This window comes from Glycine max, chromosome 6 (assembly GCF_000004515.6).
Source record: "Glycine max cultivar Williams 82 chromosome 6, Glycine_max_v4.0, whole genome shotgun sequence".
In the NCBI taxonomy this organism is placed as follows: Eukaryota; Viridiplantae; Streptophyta; class Magnoliopsida; order Fabales; family Fabaceae; genus Glycine; species Glycine max.
The window spans coordinates 20,750,871-20,772,536 of NC_038242.2; the positions used below are offsets into that span (position 1 = coordinate 20,750,871).

Here is a 21,666-nt window from a genome sequence, read left to right on the forward strand (position 1 = left end):
TATTTCAAACATTATTTTAATTTCCATGTTGGACTAGCGAGGTTTTTACATTATCTTTAATAATAACATTTGCTCAATTTATCATGATGATGATTTATATGTGAATGGTTATCTCCAACGCGACATTTATGTCTTACTCGATGTGAATCATAACTCGATTATGCATGTTTCTTCTAGTTTCAAAAGAAAAAGAGATAATCAAGTAAATAAAATACATCTTTGGCATTGTAGGCTAGGTCACATTGGCGAGAAAAGAATTAACAAGTTGCACAAGGAAGGTTACCTTGATAATTATGATTATGAATCATATGAAACTTGTGAATCTTGTCTCAAAGGAAAAATGACTAAATCTCCATTTATTGGAAGTGGAGAAAGAGCTTCTGAGTTATTGGGACTAATTCATACAGATGTTTATGGGCCCGTGAAGATTCAAGCCAAATGAGGATATTCTTATTTTATCACCTTCACTAATGATCTGTCTAGATATGGATCTTTGTATCTTATGAAACATAAATCTGAATCATTTGAAATGTTTAAAAGATTTCATAGTGAAGTTGAAAAGAAAACTGGTAAGAGTATCAAAATGCTTAGATCTGATAGAGGAGGAGAATATCTTAGTGATAAATTTATTGACTATCTAAAGGAGAATGGGATTCTCTCTCAGTGGACACCTCCGGGAACACCACAACACAATGGTGTATCTGAAAGAAGAAACCGAACCTTACTAGATATGATTAGATCCATGATGGGGTTCATCGATCTTCCATTAAACTTATGGGGATATGCTTTAGAAGCAGCAACCTACTTGCTAAATAAAGTTCCTACAAAAGCAGTCTCTACAACTCCATATGAGATATGGAAAGGAAAGAAACCAAGTCTTAAACACATCAAGGTCTGGGGTTGCCCTACTTATGTTAAAAGATTGCAAACAGATAAACTTGAGGCAAGGTCTGATAAGTGTAGATTCATTGGTTATCCTAAAGAAACAATCGGATATTATTTCTACCAACCTTCTAACCATAAAGTGTTTGTGGCAAGATGAGCAACCTTTTTGGAAAGAGAGTTTCTTGTAGAAGGAAACCATGGTAAAAAAATTGAACTTGATGAGACTTAAGTCACCAATGATAACATAACTCAAGAATATGAGATGGAAACTGAGAGGCCTTTCTTTGATGTTTTGAAATTAGGACAAAGCTCTTCAACTCAAACGATTATGGCTCAAGAACCAGCTATTGTTCAAGAACAAGCCGTTGTTTAAGAAGAAGTTAATGAACCAATCTTCGAACAATTGCAACAACCTTTGAACCCAACATAAGAATCTCTTAGAAGATCTACTCAAATGCATCGTGTGCCTAATAAATTAAACTTAATGGTGCAAGATGACATGTCAAATGAGGTTTATCATAATGATGATGACCCTAAGAGCTATGAAGAGGCCATGAGAAGCTCGAATTGCAACAAATGGCAAAAAGCCATGGAATCTGAAATAGAATCAATGAAGATCAACAAAGTATGGACTTTAGTTGAAGCCTCAAAGGATATAAAACCAATTGGTTGTAAATGGGTTTACAAGAAAAAGATTGGAGCAAATGGAAAGGTCAAGACCTATAAAGTTCGCCTTGTTGCTAAAGGATATCATCAACAGGAAGGAATATATTATGACGAAACATTTTATCCTGTGGCAATGCTCAAATCAATTTGGATTCTACTTGCCATAGCAGCATACTATGATTATGAGATATGGCAAATGGATGTAAAAACAACTTTCCTTAATGATGAGTTGAAAGAGGAAGTGTACATGACACAACTTGAAGGATTCACATCATTGGCTGGTTGTAATGAAGTTGCAAGTTGCAACGATCTATATATAGATTGAAACAAGCTTCTAGAAGTTGGAACATGTTAGACAAATGGCCTCAAATATCTTAAGAATGGGGGGTTGAATTAAGATATTACAAACTATTTCCCCAATTAAAAATTCTACTTTGATTATAATGCAAGTTCCAAGTTCCCTTAAAGATGAATTTCTAAATGATGATTCAAATTAAACAATCTGAATGTAAATGTAAAGAAACAATAAATAAAAGAGTTTTAAGGGAAGAGAAAGTGCAAACACAATTTTTATACTGGTTCGGCAAAGTCCGTTGCCTACGTCCAGTCCCCAAGCAACCCTCTTGGGAGTTCCACTATCTTGCAAATCCTTTACAACTTCTGAAACACACAAGGAAAACCCTTCCTTTGTGTTCAGATTTCTTTACAACAAGAGATCATCGGTCTCTTAACCCCTTTTCAGAAGTATGAAGAAGAGAAGAAGAAATCTCTCTTGAAAGAGATAGATTATACAATGAAGCACTCAAATAATTCCTTATTGAATTGCAAGTGTTTTGGCCAAGGAATGTTTTAGAGGATAAGACAATTTTGTTTTTGAGAGGATAAGACTTTTTGTTCAAAAAAAACTCTAAAAAAATTTGTGTTCCAAGTCACACATATATAGACCTTTGATGGCCATTAAAAAACCATTTGAACAGATGTGACTCTTGGAAATTATTTTTGAAAATCTCTTCTGGTAATCGATTACAAGACTTGTGTAATCGATTACAGGCTTTAAGATTTGAATTCTGACTGTTATAAAACGTTCAATAACTGCTGGTAATCGATTACCATTCAAGTGTAATCGATTACATATTGTAAAATTTGAATTCAAATTTCTAATAGTTGTTATAAATAGTTTCAACTACTGGTAATCGATTACAAGACTTGTGTAATCGATTACATGTTTCCAAAAGTATTCAAAAACATTTTAAAAGCATTTCAGGAAGCATTTTGGCCACTGGTAATCAATTACATCCTCTGATAATCGATTACCAGAGAGTAAATCTCTTGTAAAAACATTTTAACTTAAATTCATTGGCCAAACCTCTTGCTATTTCAACTTGGAATTTCCTTCCTAAGACTCTAGAGATTATCTTGAATTTCTTGGATTCTTGTCTTGAATAAAACTTGAGAAGCGCGTGATCCTTTGACATCATCAAAACATCAAAATATCTTTGCGTCTACAGAACATTCATTTTAATAAGACAATCGAAAAGTTCGAGTTTGTTAAATGTGAGGAAGAGCCATGTGTTTACAAAAAGGTCAGCGGAAGTGCAATTATTTTCTTAGTGTTATATGTAGATGACATATTACTAATTGGAAAAGACATACCAACATTGCAAGGCACAAAGATTTGGCTATCAGAACAATTCTCCATGAAGGATTTGGGAGAAGCATTCTATATTCTAGGTATAAAGATTTATAGAGATAGATCTAAAAGGTTGCTTGGACTCTCCCAATCTATGTACATTGATACTATCTTAAAGAGATATAACATGGATAATTCCAAATGAGGCTATTTGCCTGTAGGTGTTGGAATTACTCTTAGTAGGGAGAATTGTCCAACAACTCCTGAAGAAAGAGAACGCATGAGTAGGGTACCATATGCTAGTGTAGTGGGAGCTATCATGTACACCATGACTTGTACATGTCTTGATGTCGCTTATGCACTAGGTGTAACTAGTCGATATCAAGCAAACCCTAGTGAGGAACATTGGAAAGTGGTTAAGATCATACTTAAGTACTTAAGAAGAACTAAAGACCAATTCCTCATTTATGGAGACTCTGAATTGAAACTAAAGGCTTATACTGATGCAAGCTTTGCATCAGACAAAGATGATAGCAAATCCATTTCAGGATATGTTTTCACTTTAAATGGTGGTGCAGTAAGTTGGAAAAGTTTCAAGCAAGCTACGGTAGCAGATTCAACTACAGAAGCAGAATATATAGCGGCAAGTGAAGCCGCTAAAGAAGTTGTTTGGATGAAAAAGTTCATATTTGAACTTGGTGTGGTTCCTTCAATAGAAGAGTCAGTCCCACTATTGTGCGACAATAATGGGGCTATTGCTCAAGCAAAGGAACCAAGATCACACCAGAAGTCCAAACATATTTTGCGAAGGTATCACTTGATTAGAGAGATAATAGAACGTGGTGACGTTAAGATTGAAAAGGTAGATGGAAAGGAGAATGCAGCAGATCCCTTCACCAAAGCGCTTGGCATAAAAGAGTTTGACAAGCACAAATGGGAATTAGGAATGAAGTTCATGAATGATTGGCTCTAGACAAGTGGGAGATTGTTGGGAATAAATTTGTATGCCCACAATCCAAGTTATCATGTAATCAATTCTAATTTTAATAATAAAGTATTATTTTATTTTCATTGTCATATTTCAATATTTGATTCAATGATCCATTTGATAATGTCCTTGATTAAAATTAAAGACTTGCTATTATAATAGAGATTATGATAATGAGAAACAAGTTTGTTCTAATTTTAATCTAAACCGTTATTGATCATAGAATTATTGTAAATAGGATATCAATAATCCAGATAGATTAATATATATGTGATAATATTTATTGGATAAATATTAATAGATCTCATTTATTAATTTGCATATATAGATGAGTATATGGAATGTAAGTTCAACAAAAGAAGGAGGGTTTCTAACTCAGAGGTGAAAATAGGAGATCATATTATCCCTCAAGTCACACGGTTTAAATATCTTGGGTCTGTAATATAGGATGATGGGGAAATTGAAGGGGATGTGAATCATCGCATTCAAGCAGGATGGATGAAATGGAGAAAAGCATCGGGCGTGTTATGTGATGCAAAGGTACCGATCAAGCTAAAGGGGAAGTTTTATCGGACTGCGGTAAGACCGGCGATTTTGTACGGAACAGAATGTTGGGCGGTCAAGAGCCAACATGAGAATAAAGTAGGTGTAGCGGAGATGAGGATGTTGCGGTGGATGTGTGGTAAGACTCGACAGGATAAAATTAGAAACGAAGCTATTAGAGAGAGGGTTGAAGTAGCGCCTATTGTAGAGAAGATGGTGGAAAATAGACTTAGGTGGTTTGGGCATGTAGAGAGAAGACCGGTAGACTCTGTAGTGAGGAGAGTAGACCAGATGGAGAGAAGACAAACAATTCGAGGAAGAGGAAGACCCAAAAAGACTATAAGAGAGGTTATCAAAAAGGATCTCGAACTTAATGATTTGGATAGAAGTATGGTACTTGATAGAACATTATGGCGGAAGTTGATCCATGTAGTCGACCCCACCTAGTGGGATAAGGCGTTGTTGTTGTTGTTGTATATATAGATGAGTCACATGTTGATGTGGTCATTGAACTAGCTTAATTGAAATTTTCTAATGGTTAAAATTTACCATAAACTGTCAATAGAAAATTCTCAGGAAGATGTATAATAGTTTTCTTTGACCTCAGATTGTCATAGTAATTAACAGATTATTTGTTGTATTTTGATTCCGGACACCTAATGCTTTAGAGCACTTGTTGAATGGATATTGGATATGATTAAATACCTATAGAATTAATGATTAATCAAGAAGGAATCCATCAACTCTTGGTAATGAGTTTGAGCTCTATGAATAAAATTATATCCTGGCCAGGAAAATGAAATGAAAGAAGAAATGAGTTTCTTAAGTCATTATGAGTTAACTCAAAAGGGTTTGACAGTAATACCATACTCTAGAGTTAACCCAGAGCTGTAAAGATAAAACAAATTATTACACTACTCTTCTAATGGTTCTTGAAAGTAAAATGTTACTTCATGCTATTCGGATGTTAAGGAGCATTGCTAGACGCCTACCTTGATTAGTATATTAATTTGATTAATATATTACTAGCTTGATATTGAACCTATGGGGTCACACACAAACGAGTGTTCTAATCTCTGTTAAAGAAATTATTTTAATATTTGATGATTAATTAAATTAGAGAATTTAATATGATCAAATGATTAAATGATTTTGAAAGGTGGAATATTATTATATTTTTGCTAGCACTGAAAGTATAAATAATATGAAAGATTTGGTGAAAGAAGAGAAACAAACATGTATGATTTTGTATTTGGAATTTGGGTTGAAAAAGCGGCTAGATACAAGTTTGACTTGGTCAATTATTATTTCAGTTTTAATTGCTAAATGGTTAGCAATAAAAGGTAACAAGAAATAATATAGTTTAGAAAAGAATACTATCAATAATGATTTTGATTTGATCAGAAATTTGGTATCCTTAACGTGTTATAAATAGAGCCTTAAGTTGTACATTGAATAAATTTGAATATCACTTGTCTGTTCTTATTTTTCCACTTGTCAAAGTTGTTGACGAATAGAGGTTAGTCTCGGTGTGGATATAGTAGAGTCTTCACACTATTGAAGAATATTTTTTTATGCTTCAAGAGCTCATCAATAGTTACACCTTTTAATATGTCATCTGTTAATAATATAATTTAAATACAAAATAGATCCTTTTATTCCGCAATGTGTGTTTTTGAACACCTTTTTTCCTACCATTACATCAGTTTATAAAGAATAAAACACAATATAAATTTATAATATCATCCTTATACCGTACCGGTCCCTGATTCCACTATGCTTTAGCATCTAACAATCCATGACCACTGCACAACAATTAGTTTCTTATTTTTTTTTTCATATAAGCTATGTTAAACATGTTGATGTAATCAATCATTCTCATTTCAATATATACTTCTATTTTTCAATTTTTTTTTCTCCACTTCTCTCTTTTGCTCAACCATGATTCATAGCATGACATTACAAAGATAATACTCACCTTAGATTTTTTTTTTGTGGTTGTTTTAAATTTTTTCTTTTACTTTATTTTCTTTTGCATTTTTTCCCAAGAAAAATATCGGTTAGAACTCTTTTTATTCAATTCTTTCATACTTTTGGTTCCCATTTTCTCCATAGATGGATTTTCAGTGTCACTCATTATTACTACCCAATAACCTTTCTTATTATTCAATTCATGATCTTTGAGCTCGATTCTTGAATCCTTTGCAACAACCCTCAAGTTTTCTTTCGCAATGTTAGTGTTAGTTTCATGACACATTGGGTTTGAAGGACTCACCTCCTCCTCTTCTCACCACAAGAATGAGTAACCTCCTAAGAGGGTGGCTCACGATTTTTAGAACGTGTTCTAAGGGATTCTTTTCAACTACAATCCCAATCCTATTCACGTTGCTTCTAAGACTAGTGATTGCAAGCGAAATCATTTTCATTGGTGGTTTGATCGATGGTTTTGTTGCCTACTTCATACTTGGAAACTTTAACAATTGCTTGAAGCCTAGAATCATGAGAATTGGTGATTAGCTCATTTTCTTATATCACCTTCTTACAATTGATTTGCCTTGATTCAAAAATTGGTTGTTTTACTTTCTTGTTTGGAGGATATTATTAAGCTATTTGCTTTACTGAATTGAAAATAGTTCACCAAGGGTTTTTGAGGAATCCTCTTTGAGGCAATATATCAAGATCGTGACAAATAAGGATATTTAGATTCTCACATGGTTTTCATTTTCAAGTAACAAATAGAATGATACTTTGTATTTATGAAAATAGGAAAAAAATTCCTGTTTTTTTTCAATGAAGACAATGAGATTTGAATTTAAGACTTCATTCTATCTAAACTAACCAAACTCCCATTGCTAGCCGACCTTAGAGCATAGTTATCAAATTTGATTTGGACCAATCAGGTCGACCCATTGAACCGAGAACTGGGGCACCAAATTGGCTCAAACCACCATTTGGATTGGGCACACATTTGACCCAATGTGAATCGGTACGGCTCAGCCTTGACCCAATGGGTTATGCAATTATATATATATATATATATATATATATATATATATATATATATATATATATATATATATAGAGAGAGAGAGAGAGAGAGAGAGAGAGAGAGATTTGCTAATGTACACAGTCGTGTTTTTAAGTATGAGAGCATTAACAAGCTATACCATTGATATATTTTAAGACAATCTCTAGTTACTAATGCACTCATATTTTAAAAAAAATAAGTATGTGTACATTAACAAATCCCACTAGCATTTGCTAAGGTACACACCATTGTTATAGCTTGCTAACACACATACAAAAAAGTAAGAGTATATACATACATATATATATATATATATATATATATATATATATATATATATATATATATATATATATATATATATATATATATATAGAAGGGTGATAGTTTTAATATATAAATGATTTAGATTATGTTTACCAATGTATGTTGAATTTTGAAAAAAATATGTTGTTCAAGATTTTTAAACAAATTCAAAACTTGTCTTGAATTTTGATAAACTTTAAGTATACATGTTTGCAGGTTATGAAATTATTTAGAATTTTTTAATATAGGTTGAATCATGGGAGTCAATTAGTGATTCATTGGGTTGATGCATGATTTAGTAACTTAGTATCTTAATCGAGTCGATGACCGATATAAATATGACAACATTACCTTAGTGAATTTATTTATTCAAATTCAGGAAAAAATTTTAAGTGTTTATTTATTGAATAAAAATGCAAGATTATTTATTGTTTACCAAATGGTAGGTGTTAGTTGTCCGTGATTGTTGGTGATTTTAGTTTGCCTAGCTATTCTTTTGTTTAAGTGTGATTAACAAATAGCAATTATGATTGTGTTACAGCTTGTTCGTTTTGTGTTTTGTTGTCCATATAATTGTTTAAATGGAGCTTTTGAAGTTATTGCTAGATAAACTTGTACTATATTTATAATGGTCAATAAATGAGTTTTCATAATGTATAATTGGTAAACCGAAATTTGAACAAGCTTTAATGAAGGTCAATAAATGAAGGACAGTTGTCAAGTTCAAAGTCATTTTGCAAAATCCTGCACTTTTCAACTTAAAATCTAGATGTAATTTTTTTTAGGTATGGTTAATATTAGTTTTCTAATTAAAATTAGACTTTTATTACTGATCTGCATTAAAAGTTGGCATTAGTTATTTAAGATAAATTCTAATTTTGAGTAGAAAACAATGCTTTTTTTTTTAGTTGTAGAGAACAATATTAAAAGGTAAATTTTGTCATTTTCAGTCAACGGATTTTTTTTTTCAAGGTTCAATCAACATTTGTTGATTTAAGTGATAAAGAGTTTAATTAACCTGTATTATAAATGACTTTTGTAACATATCCTCAGTCTAATTAATGATTTTGGATGCAACTTAGATTCAAAGACTTATGATTTAGGTGATTCTGTAATTCACATCAAATATTACATTTTGCTACATTTTTTTTATCAATGTAAGAATCAAAATATACATCGTCGAGAGTCAAGTTTAATCAATTAATCTTAATATTTAAATTTGAGTCTTATAAATATACAACCAAAAAAATTAAGACATATTGGCTCAACTCAATTTAAATTAACTGAAATATTTTCATATTTTTATGGATTCGATTTATAATTAAGCATTGTATTAATTGAAGGTTGTCTTTTATTCATGTTATAGTTAAATGCCTCAAATTGTTGATTAATTCTCTTCAAAAAAGAAGTTGTTGATTAATGTTGCTTTGAGAAAGATTTGAAACCATATTTTATTAGGAATACTGGTTAAAGTTATAAGGAAAGGTAAAGTAGTTTGTGTGAATAAGCCAACTTGGATATCATTTCAGAAAATTGCATAGTTGAGGCCAAAATTACAAATTCAACTTGTAACAGCACCTGCTAATCTGATCTCCCTGGGCTTACTACTACGCTAAACTCCCCTGTGGTTTTATGAACTTTGAATTAAAAATTTCTCTTTCTGCAATTACCTGTGATGTAAGAAATTTAGTGTGATCACAGGGAAGACATTTAATTGGACATATATACAATAAAACTAATTATTATTATTATTATTATTATTATAGTGAATATCTTAATGCAATAACAAAACTAATTTTTATATAGATTATAAATATTTTCTATCACAAAACTCTAAACCAATGATTAAGTACATGTTTGGTGGTGTAGTGATTTTGCTACAACTCTAATTACAAGACAATATCAGCATAGAAGCAAGGACGAGGGTGCCTTTTGGAAACAGAGGTTGGTATTATCGACCATTCAACGCTCTTAATTGATTCACGCTTTCGGTAAACCAAACTAATAAATTCTTTTTCAAGTTAGCTTTTGATATTAAACAATAAGTCAATTTAATTTTCATCTTTCTAAAATTTGTTTATAAAAAAGTTATTAATTTTAGTATTCTTGTTCAGACATTTTTTCCACTGGTATCAAAAAGTAAAAACTATAAAGAATGGCTTAGAGAATTTCATCTTCCACAGATTATTTAAAACATTTTAAGAATGAAAAAAAAATAATTACATTGATTAATTTTTTTTTTTACAATGATGAAAATGAAAAAAAAAAAAAAACTAAAGAACCAAAATGTATTTAAACCATAAAATAAAACTCCTTTTTTTTTTCTCCACGAAGGCACTGAAACACACCTAACAGAACCAGAGTTATATAAATTCTGCTCCCTACAATCACACATTCTCGTTTCATTTTCTTCCATTTGGGGTTCTGTTTTGTTCTGTTCTGTCACCATCATTCTTGAACCTTCACAAAAGCCAGCCAAAAAAATGGCTCCAAATTTCTTGCACCAAGTGGCATTCCTTCTTGTGCTCTCAACTGCGGTTTCCAGTGGCTATGCTTGGGTTGGTGTGAACTGGGGAACCATGGCGACGCACCAGCTTCAACCCGAGAAGGTGGTGAAGATGCTGAAGGAAAACGGGTTCAGAAAACTGAAGCTGTTTGATGCAGACGAGTTCATTATGACGGCTCTGATGGGGACCGATATCGAAGTCATGGTGGCCATACCTAACAACATGTTGGACAAGATAAGCAATAGTCCTAAGGCTGCAGATTCTTGGGTGAATGATAATGTCACCAGTTACTTCACTGGTGTCAAAATCAAGTTAAGTGCTGCTATAGCTATGTACATTATTTCAGATTGTTCTATTGTTTTACTTTGGACTTAATACTTAAAATATTTTTTTATTCGTAATAAATATTTAATTTTTATGTTTATTTTTTTAATAAATTTTTGTTTTACAATAAATTTTTAATAAAATAATAATTATTTTTTTTCTTGATATGTTTTTTTAGTTCTTAATAAATTAGTAAATTTTATGTTTGTTTGTTCATAAATTAACAAAATTTGTTTTAGTCCAAATAATTTGCTAATTTATCTAGAACTAAAAAAAAATTTTAAGGATTAAAAATAAAATTATTATTTTATTAAGAATTCAATATAAAGCAAAAATTTAGTAAAAAGCAAATCTAAAAAAATAAATATTTATTAAAGATAAAAAAACATATTTAAGTTTTACTTTAAATCAAGGATTATGGTAATCTTTCATTTTTTCTTCATCAAATTCTTGACCGCGTTTCATTTTCATACAAGTATTGTTCATTCACTTTGTGGGAATTAATGTGTTAATTTTTTTAACAGAGCTTAGATGAAATTTTCCTAAGTAATAGTTTGGTTCCATAATCCGAATTGAAGGTTTATTGTAGGAACCTGCATTGATATTTAGTATATACCTTTTATTAAGTTGATTATCTAAATGAAACTCTTACTATCATTAGAGAACAATATTAAAAGCACTCAAGCAACTGCATCTAAATTTTGTTCTTTTTTCACTTAGGGAAATGCAAATAATATACACACTTTTGAAGACACTCCTTTTTATTAAGTGAAATTTATTGAACATTATAAAATTTTATGGGTCTCACGTCTTATTTATTGATTCTCACTCATGATTTTGTATTTTCAGTAAATTTTAACCATATTACGTTAAAGGACTGACAGAGAATATATTTCTAACTCTTTTTTTTCACTTTTATTCTCAAAGTTATGGATGGAAGAGGAGTTTGACACTTGATAGTTGATACCGTGCTTTTTCTAAGGCATGTTCAGTAAAATGTTTCGATTGGATATGCCTCTGGCTGATTTTGGTGGTTCAATTAAGGAATTAGAATAACAGCATTCCTTATGCTAGTTTTTCCTTTCACCTTCTCGTTGGTCATGTATAATAGCTTTTGTTGTATGTTAAAATCTATGCTTTAACTGTTCCTCACTCTGCTACATTCTTGTAATATATGTTAACTTTGCAGGTATGTTGCAGTGGGTAATGAGCCTTTCCTTAAAGCATATAATGGCTCCTTTGCAAAGAAAACTCTGCCAGCCCTCAAGAACATACAAACATCACTTAATAAGGCCGGGTTGGGTTCAAAGATCAAAATCACTGTTCCATTCAATGCTGACATTTACTATTCGCCCGATTCAAATCCGGTGCCATCGACCGGTGACTTCAGGCCGGAAGTGCGAGACCTCACCGTCGAAATAATCCAATTCTTATATGCAAACAATGCACCTTTCACAGTGAATATCTACCCTTTTCTTAGTCTCTATGGCAACCAAGATTTCCCTTTTGATTTTGCATTTTTTGATGGAAACAACAAGCCTCTAAGGGATGGTAAGGCACTTTACACCAATGTGTTTGATGCAAATCTTGACACACTTCTGTGGGCTTTAGACAAGGCAGGATACCCTGACATGAAGGTTATGATTGGAGAAATTGGGTGGCCAACTGATGGTGACAAGAATGCTAATGCTAAGAATGCAAAAAGATTCAACTTGGGTTTGCTTAAACATGCTCTTAGTGGCAAGGGTACCCCTAAAAGGAATGGCACAGTTGACTTGTTTCTATTCAGCCTCATTGATGAGGACACTAAAAGTGTTGCTCCTGGTAACTTCGAGAGGCATTGGGGTATTTTTGAGTTTGATGGCAAGCCAAAGTATGAATTAGACTTAATTGGTCAACATAAGGAAAAGGGTCTTGTCCCAGTGGAAGATATCAAGTACATGGAAAAGAGGTGGTGTATTTTGAATCCAGATGTTACTAAGTTGGATGATTTGGCTGGTAGCATTGACTATGCTTGTACCTTTTCTGATTGTACTTCCCTTGGTTATGGCTCTACTTGTAATAATCTTAGTGTCCAAGGGAATGCATCTTATGCCTTCAATATGTATTATCAAGTAAACAACCAACAGAATTGGGACTGTGACTTCTCTGGTTTGGCTGTCATAACACATAAGGATCCATCACAAAATGGATGCCAATTCCCTGTAATGATTTCTAGTAGTTCTTCTTTGCTTCTTCATGGAGGGCTTTCAGAAATCCTTAAGAAAGCATTGAGGGTGTATATTTTTGTCATGTTTTTGCTATAGCTGAAAGATTTAGGCAATGGTGGAGTATTTTAGAATGTGTTCTGACAGATTCAGTTTTTCTGTTAGTTTTAGGAGCTGCCTGTCATGTAAATTTCATTATATTCCATTTTGAAGAACCCCGGGACTTTAAGTAGACAGTTTTGGACAACATTGCTTTTCATTCTTATCAGTATATTTTACTTTTATCCTAATCTCCTCTTAAATTAAGAGACAATAAGATATAGACGTAAAATAATTTTATAATATTATTTAATCATAAATCAACATATAAAATAAATTTATTGATTTTTATAATAATTAACTTAAAACTCATACCAACAATAATTTTTAATTGATTAACATGTAACAATTTTTATACTAAGTGTATAACTTCTAAACTCTTGAATTAAGCAGGTGAGATTTTAAGATGTGCAAGTGGCTTTTGACACATTAATGTATAATTGTGTGATTACCTGCTTGCACACAAAACAACTGTCCTGCAAGAAATATGTAAGATTGTTTCTTTCATCTTGCTTCTACTTGATTGGCAAAGCAAACTCTTGGTGCTACAATAATGGTACATTGTTTTATAAAGAAATCCAAGCAAAAAGTAAAAAAATACAGGGAGAGAAAAGTTGTGTAGGGAACATGGTTACAACTGGGAGACTGCTACAAATATTAGAAAGAAGAAAAAAAAAGTATTAAAGTCAGTAACTTAAATTAGAGTAAATTATCAAAATTACTCAAGTTCCACAAGAAGAAAATTGAAATGTATATCACCAACAATGGAAAAGACAAATTATTACTATTGTGTGAGAGTGAGACTATATACGATGAAAGAAAAACACTAAAAGATTCAAGAGACTAATTTGTCTTGCTGTTGCTGCTCAAGCAATATATGGCCCATTCACATCTTGTCATGCACTCGAGTACATCTGGTCATTCATCAAATCATCCATTATTTGACACACTGACTCTTCAACTAGACACGCCCCTTAAATTAAACAATTGCCATTTAACCATCGGAACTAATGCCACCAAATTTAAAGCTCAAAGATATCCTAATGCTTCTTTTTTAGTTAGGAAATGATATAAAGCTGAAACACACTATTAATGTTATTTATTGTTTTTTTTATTATATTATAGATATGAAGTACTGTTCATTTTGATAATTAATATTCGTCGAAAAATTGGTTAACTACCGTTTAGTTTTACTTGTGCAGACTCTTTGGGCTATGTTATTACATATACCCCAATAATAGTAATTTAGTTTAAGCTTCAATAAAATTTTAATCTCTTATACATATTTTAGGTTTCCATTTAATTCTTTAAATTTTAAAAATTTTATTTTTATATCTTATAATATATACTTGTTAGACTAAATTAATACTTATGTTAGTTTTTTTAATATTTTTTTAAAATAAATGATTAATTTAATTCTTAAGTTTGTATTCAATAATATTTTAGTGGCTAAAATATGTTTTTGTGTCTTTGTGAAATTAGCAAGTTTATATTTTGTGTTTGGAAATTCTTCAATTTTTTGTTCTCATAAGATTATAATATATGTAATTAATGTTAGACTAAAATATGTTTGTGTGTCTTTGTGAAATTAACAAGTTTATATTTTGTGTTTTGGAAATTATATTCTTCAATTTTTTATTCTGGTAAGATTATAATATATGTAATTAATGTAAATATAATATTTTACATATAATGAATGCAAAAGAAAGTTATTCACATACATGCGCAGCCCAAGACATTATAATCTAATTGTTAGTAGTAAAACAACAACCAGCTGAGCCAGGTGTCACCACCTCCGTTTTTTTCAAATATAATATTCCTGCTTTCAGAAATGTCACGCTTTTCTTCCTCTGCTTCTTCGTTCCCGTATTTCTTGGCTTAATTTCAATTTGATTTTCAAATTGCAATAGACCAGGCTATGTCTGGCTAGGTTCCAGACCTTTGAGGTAATGTCGCCGTGCTATGTTCATTGTGCACGCTATATGTTGGAAAACCAAAGCTATCTTTCACCAATTTTCATTTGTTCCATTTCGATTTCTTCCAACCTCATTTATTCATTCCATTTCAACCATGTGAGTAGCTTTCGATTGCATTTCCATTCCTGTGTTTTCATTCTCCGTTGTACCTTCAGTTGTCTACTTGTGTTAATTGAAGAAACTTTACTTGGTAAGGTTTTTTTTATATATGTTTTCATGCTTTGTGCACAACCTTCTTTTTTAGTTTCTGTCTTTTTTCTGTCTTATCTTATCACGCTACTATTTGTAGTATTCTATCTATTCTCTTATGTTGTGTTTGGATGAGGAATTTAAAGATTTCTAGGAAATTCAAATTTACAGCATTTTGATTGCCTTGATTTAAATTTTTTTCATTTTGTAATTATTTTGTTTGGATGAGGTAATTCAATTTCTTGTATTTTAATTTCCTTGTTTGGATAAAGTAATTCAATTTCAATGAAATTCAAATTTTCATTTTTAAATATTTATTTAAAAATTAAAATTTCAATATTAAATGAAAATAAACATGAGTCATTTTTTAAATAGTTAAATATTCAAAATAAATTTAATGTTATAAAATATATAATAATAAATTTTTTTAATACTTAATAATTAAATAATCAAAATAATTTTAATGCTAAACAATTTTGAATCTTATACAATATTTTTGTAATAACACAAAAAACTTGGATTAAACAATATTACAAAATTAAAAGATGAATGATATGTAATTCTTTATTCTTGTTTAAAAAATTAATTACCTAGTCTTGCAATAATTTTAAAAAACATATTAAAATTAAATAATTATGTAATTTAAGGACAATTATCTCGTACAAAATTCAAATGATATTAATTTCATTGTTCGTACAGGAAGGAAAATTCAAATTGTTAATAACGCATCAAATTATTAATAACACACTAACGCATAAACACGAATCAACACAAGCATTACAAGGTCCTAATTAATCAAGTTCCAAACAAAGATCTTAAACAAGAATTACAAGGTCCAAATTAAAAAAAAAAAAAACGTTCTTCATTCCATAATCTTCATTCATCATCAAGTGTAAAAGGTCGAGGAACCTGAATAATTAACGTCCAATGCTGCCATTTAGGGGAGAAGAAACAAGATAATATAAGTCACAAGAGGAAAGACAAATAACTATAGTGAAAATATGAGCTCAATTAGGCATAAAAAAGACACAAATTTATAATTTGAAAATTGAAATTGAAAATGTAGACAAAAGGTTACTCACCAAGTTTCATTCTCCAAGATGTGTTAAAACATAATCTGTCTTTTGGTGAATTGGAAGGGCTTTCACAATAGCTAACTGTATTTAATAGCTTTAGCCCATTGTTGTCTATTAAGATCTGGTATCAAAGCTGCCTCACGTAATACTTCTTGAATATCTTCATCATCAACTTTACCATCCATCTTTTCCACCATTCGGTTAGAAGAGTTTGCCATTTTATCCAAAGAAGCTGTTATTCCTTCTTTTTCTCCCATCTTTCTCTTGTGAGGATGCGTGCCAGAAGAAGTCGAACCTTGTCATTTTCCTTTTGTATTAGAGCTTGGTTCTTCTAAATCTATGGCAGTAGCACCTAACCCCATGAATTCCACTTTATTTGTTTCTCTACTCATCGCTTCATCATCCATAGCAGTTTCAGCTCCATGACCGGTGGCTCTATCTTAAGCACACAAATCCACTATATCATCCCAATTTTGAAGCACCTTGTATCGAAACGGTTTAGCCGATTTATGTGACTGGAAAACAAAGAAAAAGTCAAATCCAATCTACTTTGAATAACAAATAGCAACATATTAAAGAATACTTACAGTGCAATATTCATTCCAAGCATTTTCATTCTCAACTGTGATCATGTGCTTAGTGTCATCCCAATCAAATCCACTTCTCCATAATTTGATACGGTTTTTGACATTATCTGATGTGACATTAACATTGAAGCTTGTAGATAAAACTGCGGCTACAACATTCAATATTGACCTTTTCCAACCTCCGTCCCCCTTGTTGCCCAAATTCCTTTGATCTCTAAGTACATCAGCCAATACACGTTCCATTTCCAAATTCCATGTAAAATAACTTCTTGTTTCCTCATTATTTTTTCCTAAAACTTTTCTTTTGTCCGTCATTTTTTCATTAGATGACTCCATTAAAGTTAATGTCACTTATTCAACCTGCACATAACAAATAGTAGATATGACCTACTTTATTCATTTGACTAGTCCACTGCACAATCATAGAAAATATTTCAAGCAAAGTTTTTATGCAATAACAAAGTACATAAAAAGTCTATCTTCAATAGAAAAGTACAATAGCAACAAAGCACACAAAGTTTATCAGCAATAGCAAATTACATTTAAAAAATAACTATCCCTAAGCAAAGTTTCTCCTAACTTGATAGTTAGCAAACATATTCATAGCTAATGTATCTCGAAATCTTGTCCATTCCTCGGTAGCTTGAATAGTTGTGATATCATCTATGACATTATTTTGAACTTCTTCCCTTAATTGATGGACTAACTCTTCATCAACAACAGATAAAAATTCTAAGTCTTGAACTTCTAAAAGTTGATAAGTTTGTTGTTCGTCTCTTATAAAATTGTGTAACACAAAACAAGCATTGATAATTCTTATTTGTGTCTTTATATCAAAAAATGAAGGAGTTCTTAATATACTCCATCTTTTTTTCAAGATCCCAAATGACCTTTCTATTGCATTTCGGGCACTTGCATGACGAAGATTAAATAACTCCTTGTAACTTTGAGGGGTGTTTCCAATCCACTCATTGAGATGATATCTAGTCCCTTGATATGGTGCTAAAAATCCCGAACCATTGGTATATCCCGCATCCACAAGAAAATACTTACCTACCTTGTTTAAAATAACAAACATAGACTTAAACTAGACCAAAAAAAAAAGAAAAAAATTATTTCTAAGAAATATTACCAGTTGGAATTTCAAGTTTGTTTTGACGACGTAATGCATCTCGTAATACTCGAGAATCTCCTGCAGACCCTTCCCACCCAGGTAACACATAAATAAACCTTAAATCTGGACCACAAGCAGCTAACACATTTGTAGAGACATCACCCTTTCTATTACGATATCTAGGTCTCTCATCAGGAGAAACTGTAACCGGAATATGAGTCTCATCAAGTGCTCCAATACATCTCTACAAACAAGACAATTTTTTTAGATTCTAAGAAAATTTTATAATTAACTAATTTCTCCTAACAATTGATAAACTTACCTCAAACCATCTCCACTTGTTTGCTTCCGCACCTTCTAAAGTACAGGGTTGAAAATTCAAATAGTCTTTGCTCACTTTCATTACCGCTCTTAAGACATCATTGAATTGCCTACTTATGGTTTCTTTAGATCTACAATAACTAAATTGCACTACCCTATATTTTAGGTTGTGAGCAAGGATATGTAAAAACATTGTTACTGCTTCAGTTGTTGGAACATTTCTTGTTCTTACTAATCCACCCTTTTCTTGTAAAATTCTACAAAGGTTAAAAAATGCATTTTTACTAAGCCTCAATTGTTCAATGCAATCTTTATTTGTTCCTCTATAAAGACGATTAAGGAAGCTGTGACGTTCTAGTTCCCAATTACGGGTTGGTTCCTTAACAAAATAGTTATTATGATACCATGTCACTACACAAATGACCATATGAACAACACAAGCAGCAGCTAATAAGATTATCTTCTTATACTCTTCTCTTTTACATTTTCTTGAAGTCATTGCAGTGTCAACTATGCTATGATCCATTTCTTCTCAATCCAAACTGCATGATAATGATATAAGATAATATGTGCATATATTATTTGGAGATTTAAAACAAATATCTAGGTAAAAGATGTAAAACAATAATACTAGTGCAATACAAAGATGATCAACTAAAAACAATGATACTATTAAATCATGTCTTAATTTAATATTAGCCTGGTTATTATTTCCTCTGGTCCATGTTGGTTTTTCAACTTGGATGTTTTTCATACTATCTCTGCATTTTTGTCGATTCAGAATTTCTTCTATATACTCCGTCTTATACATATTTCTTCATGTTTCAGGAAATCATTGATTAGGTTAGGAGCCAATATGCCTGCGAGAGCAGAGCGCATGGCTCGAAGGAGTGATTTTGATCAATACACCCCTTGTTGCAGTGGGGAAACCTACGATGTTGTTATATATTGTGGGATTATTGACATTTTGCAAGATTACGATATCAGCAAGAAACTGGAGCATGCTTACAAGTCTTTATAGGTTGACCCTTCATCAATCTCAGTTGTTGATCCAAAGCTTTACTCAAAAAGGTTCCGAGATTTTGTGGGTAGAATATTCATTGAAGACTGGTAATAGTAACTAGAAAAAGGTTCAAACATTAACATGATGGGAGAGTTTTGATCTGAATGTCCAGAAAATAGCTGAAAGAAGAATCCATTGTTTGGAGTTGGAGAGCTTGTGGTTGACGGTTTGACTCACGGACCACTGTTTTTGTGGCTATGACCAAGGGAGCTCACCTGAATGCACAGGTTGTTTTCGTGGCTGAATTTTGAATGTACACAGCCATGATAATGAAGGCAGGGAGATCTTTGTACATGGAGGATGATAGAAATGATCTCTGTCTTTTTTCTCTTTGTTTTTTTTTTTTCCGTGAAAGGGAGCAGGGTTTGTGGATTCTTTTTTGTGGTCACAAATAGGATATGAATATGATGTGAAAAATGGTTGAGGAGACATGAAAATGTTTCTCAGAGATTGGATTCAAAATGCGTGGATAGTTTTTTGTTAATAAAAGAAAGTGTACAATTCATTTAGAAAGGATAGATGGTAAATTTCTCTTCTTTTTTCCTCGGGAAGTTGGCAATTTCTTGTTTAATTTGAGATATTTTGGAGACAAGGTTGAGATATTAATCAATTAACAACTTAAATGCTTCCTCTGTCAAATATAATACAGTATATAATTGGAAGGCAGAGAAAATGAATACAGTATATAATGGATCACAATATCACGTTCACAAACAACAATATTTATCAAAGCAAACCAAATTACTACTTCAATTAAAATATAGGAGTATTAATAAGAAGCATGCATCAAGGAATGTAAATAAAAGAGAACATAAGTTATGTAGAAAATAAAAGACAACACACAACAGTCATTCCAATGAAAACAACTTAGCCCACGCATTTCATATTATTTTGTAAGATTAATTAGATACCTCTCCAGCGTTCACCGTAATGACATGCGGAGTAAACCAAGATCCTGGCCCTGCAAAAAGATTTCATTAGAGGATACCATCACATGCACAAGAAATTCAACCTTTAACTTCATGAGTGAAACAAAGGAGATCGTGCACATTTTTTTTTCAAATAATATAACATGTAGATATCCAATAGAACAGTGGACACAAGCAAATAAGAAATTAGCATATTCAGGACAAACAAAAATAAAATAAAATACACATAAGAAATGGGAACAGCAGCACATGACACACGGGCAAAAGAGTAATTTTGAAAATCAGGGAATCGATAACCCGATGGAAAAGGTCCCAACTCCAAAATTACAGTTCAAACATATAGATAAATAAAAAATATTTAAGTACAATAACAATTAACAGGTATCACAAAAAGGTAGATAGTTCCATTGCATTCATTTGATTCTTTTTTTGTTTTGCAGTTGTCAATTGCAAACCTGAAAATTCCAGCATTGTTACTAGTTAGCAGAAAGCTCTACATCTGCCAATTGAATAGTTAACATTGTTACTTGTTATTCCAGCATTGCTTAAAACCTATTTATTTATTCATTCATTCAGTTTTAGCATATTCTTTTACCCTTACACCTTTTCAGTTTTTTCATTTTATAGTTGAGAAAAGAAAGTGTTGCTTAAGCATTAAATTGTTTTGTTTGCTATTGTGGTAATCATGTTTAGGAAAGGCTTTCTGGACTTCCCAGTGGCAGTGCATTGTTTGTAGAAGCTATGACATCTCAGCAACTTATGCTTTCCATTCAAGAGGAGGATTTCATATAATTGAATGATATTGCATGAATTGATTGGCTTTAAGAGATAACTGGTAAGAAATTAGTATTTTTCAGTCAGTTGAAATTAGTATTATTAATCATAACTGCTTGCAAAGAATAATTGAATGTGCCGACACTAGAATACTGCTCTTCGATGTATAATGCAAAAGGTTTAAAATTAGTGATAAAAAATAATTAAAAATAGTGGATAAGTTAGATGATAATTGAAAATTTAATAGTTTATAAATATAAAATGAAATGAAAAGATTTTTAATTTTCTTACTGAATTTCAGAATTCGTTACTATACATATTTTTAGAAGATAATTATTTTATCCTAAAAATTAGAATTGTAAATTTTTTTACTTCTAATTTTAATTTTTTATGAAATTAATTAAATAAATGAATTTATACTATAATTTATTGGTTTTGTATTGTAAAAATTATA

At 31.4% G+C, this 21,666-nt stretch overlaps 1 protein-coding gene across 1 annotated transcript; it reads left to right on the plus strand.

Moving 5' to 3' along the window:
• Positions 1-10,418: 10,418 nt before the first annotated feature.
• LOC100800665 (glucan endo-1,3-beta-glucosidase 8) lies at positions 10,419-13,323 on the plus strand. The gene is made up of 2 exons (XM_003528220.5): positions 10,419-10,864; positions 12,067-13,323. The coding sequence occupies exons 1-2, from the start codon at positions 10,530-10,532 to the stop codon at positions 13,181-13,183; spliced, it is 1,452 nt and encodes a 483-aa protein (XP_003528268.1). The 5' UTR covers positions 10,419-10,529; the 3' UTR covers positions 13,184-13,323.
• Positions 13,324-21,666: the final 8,343 nt, after the last annotated feature.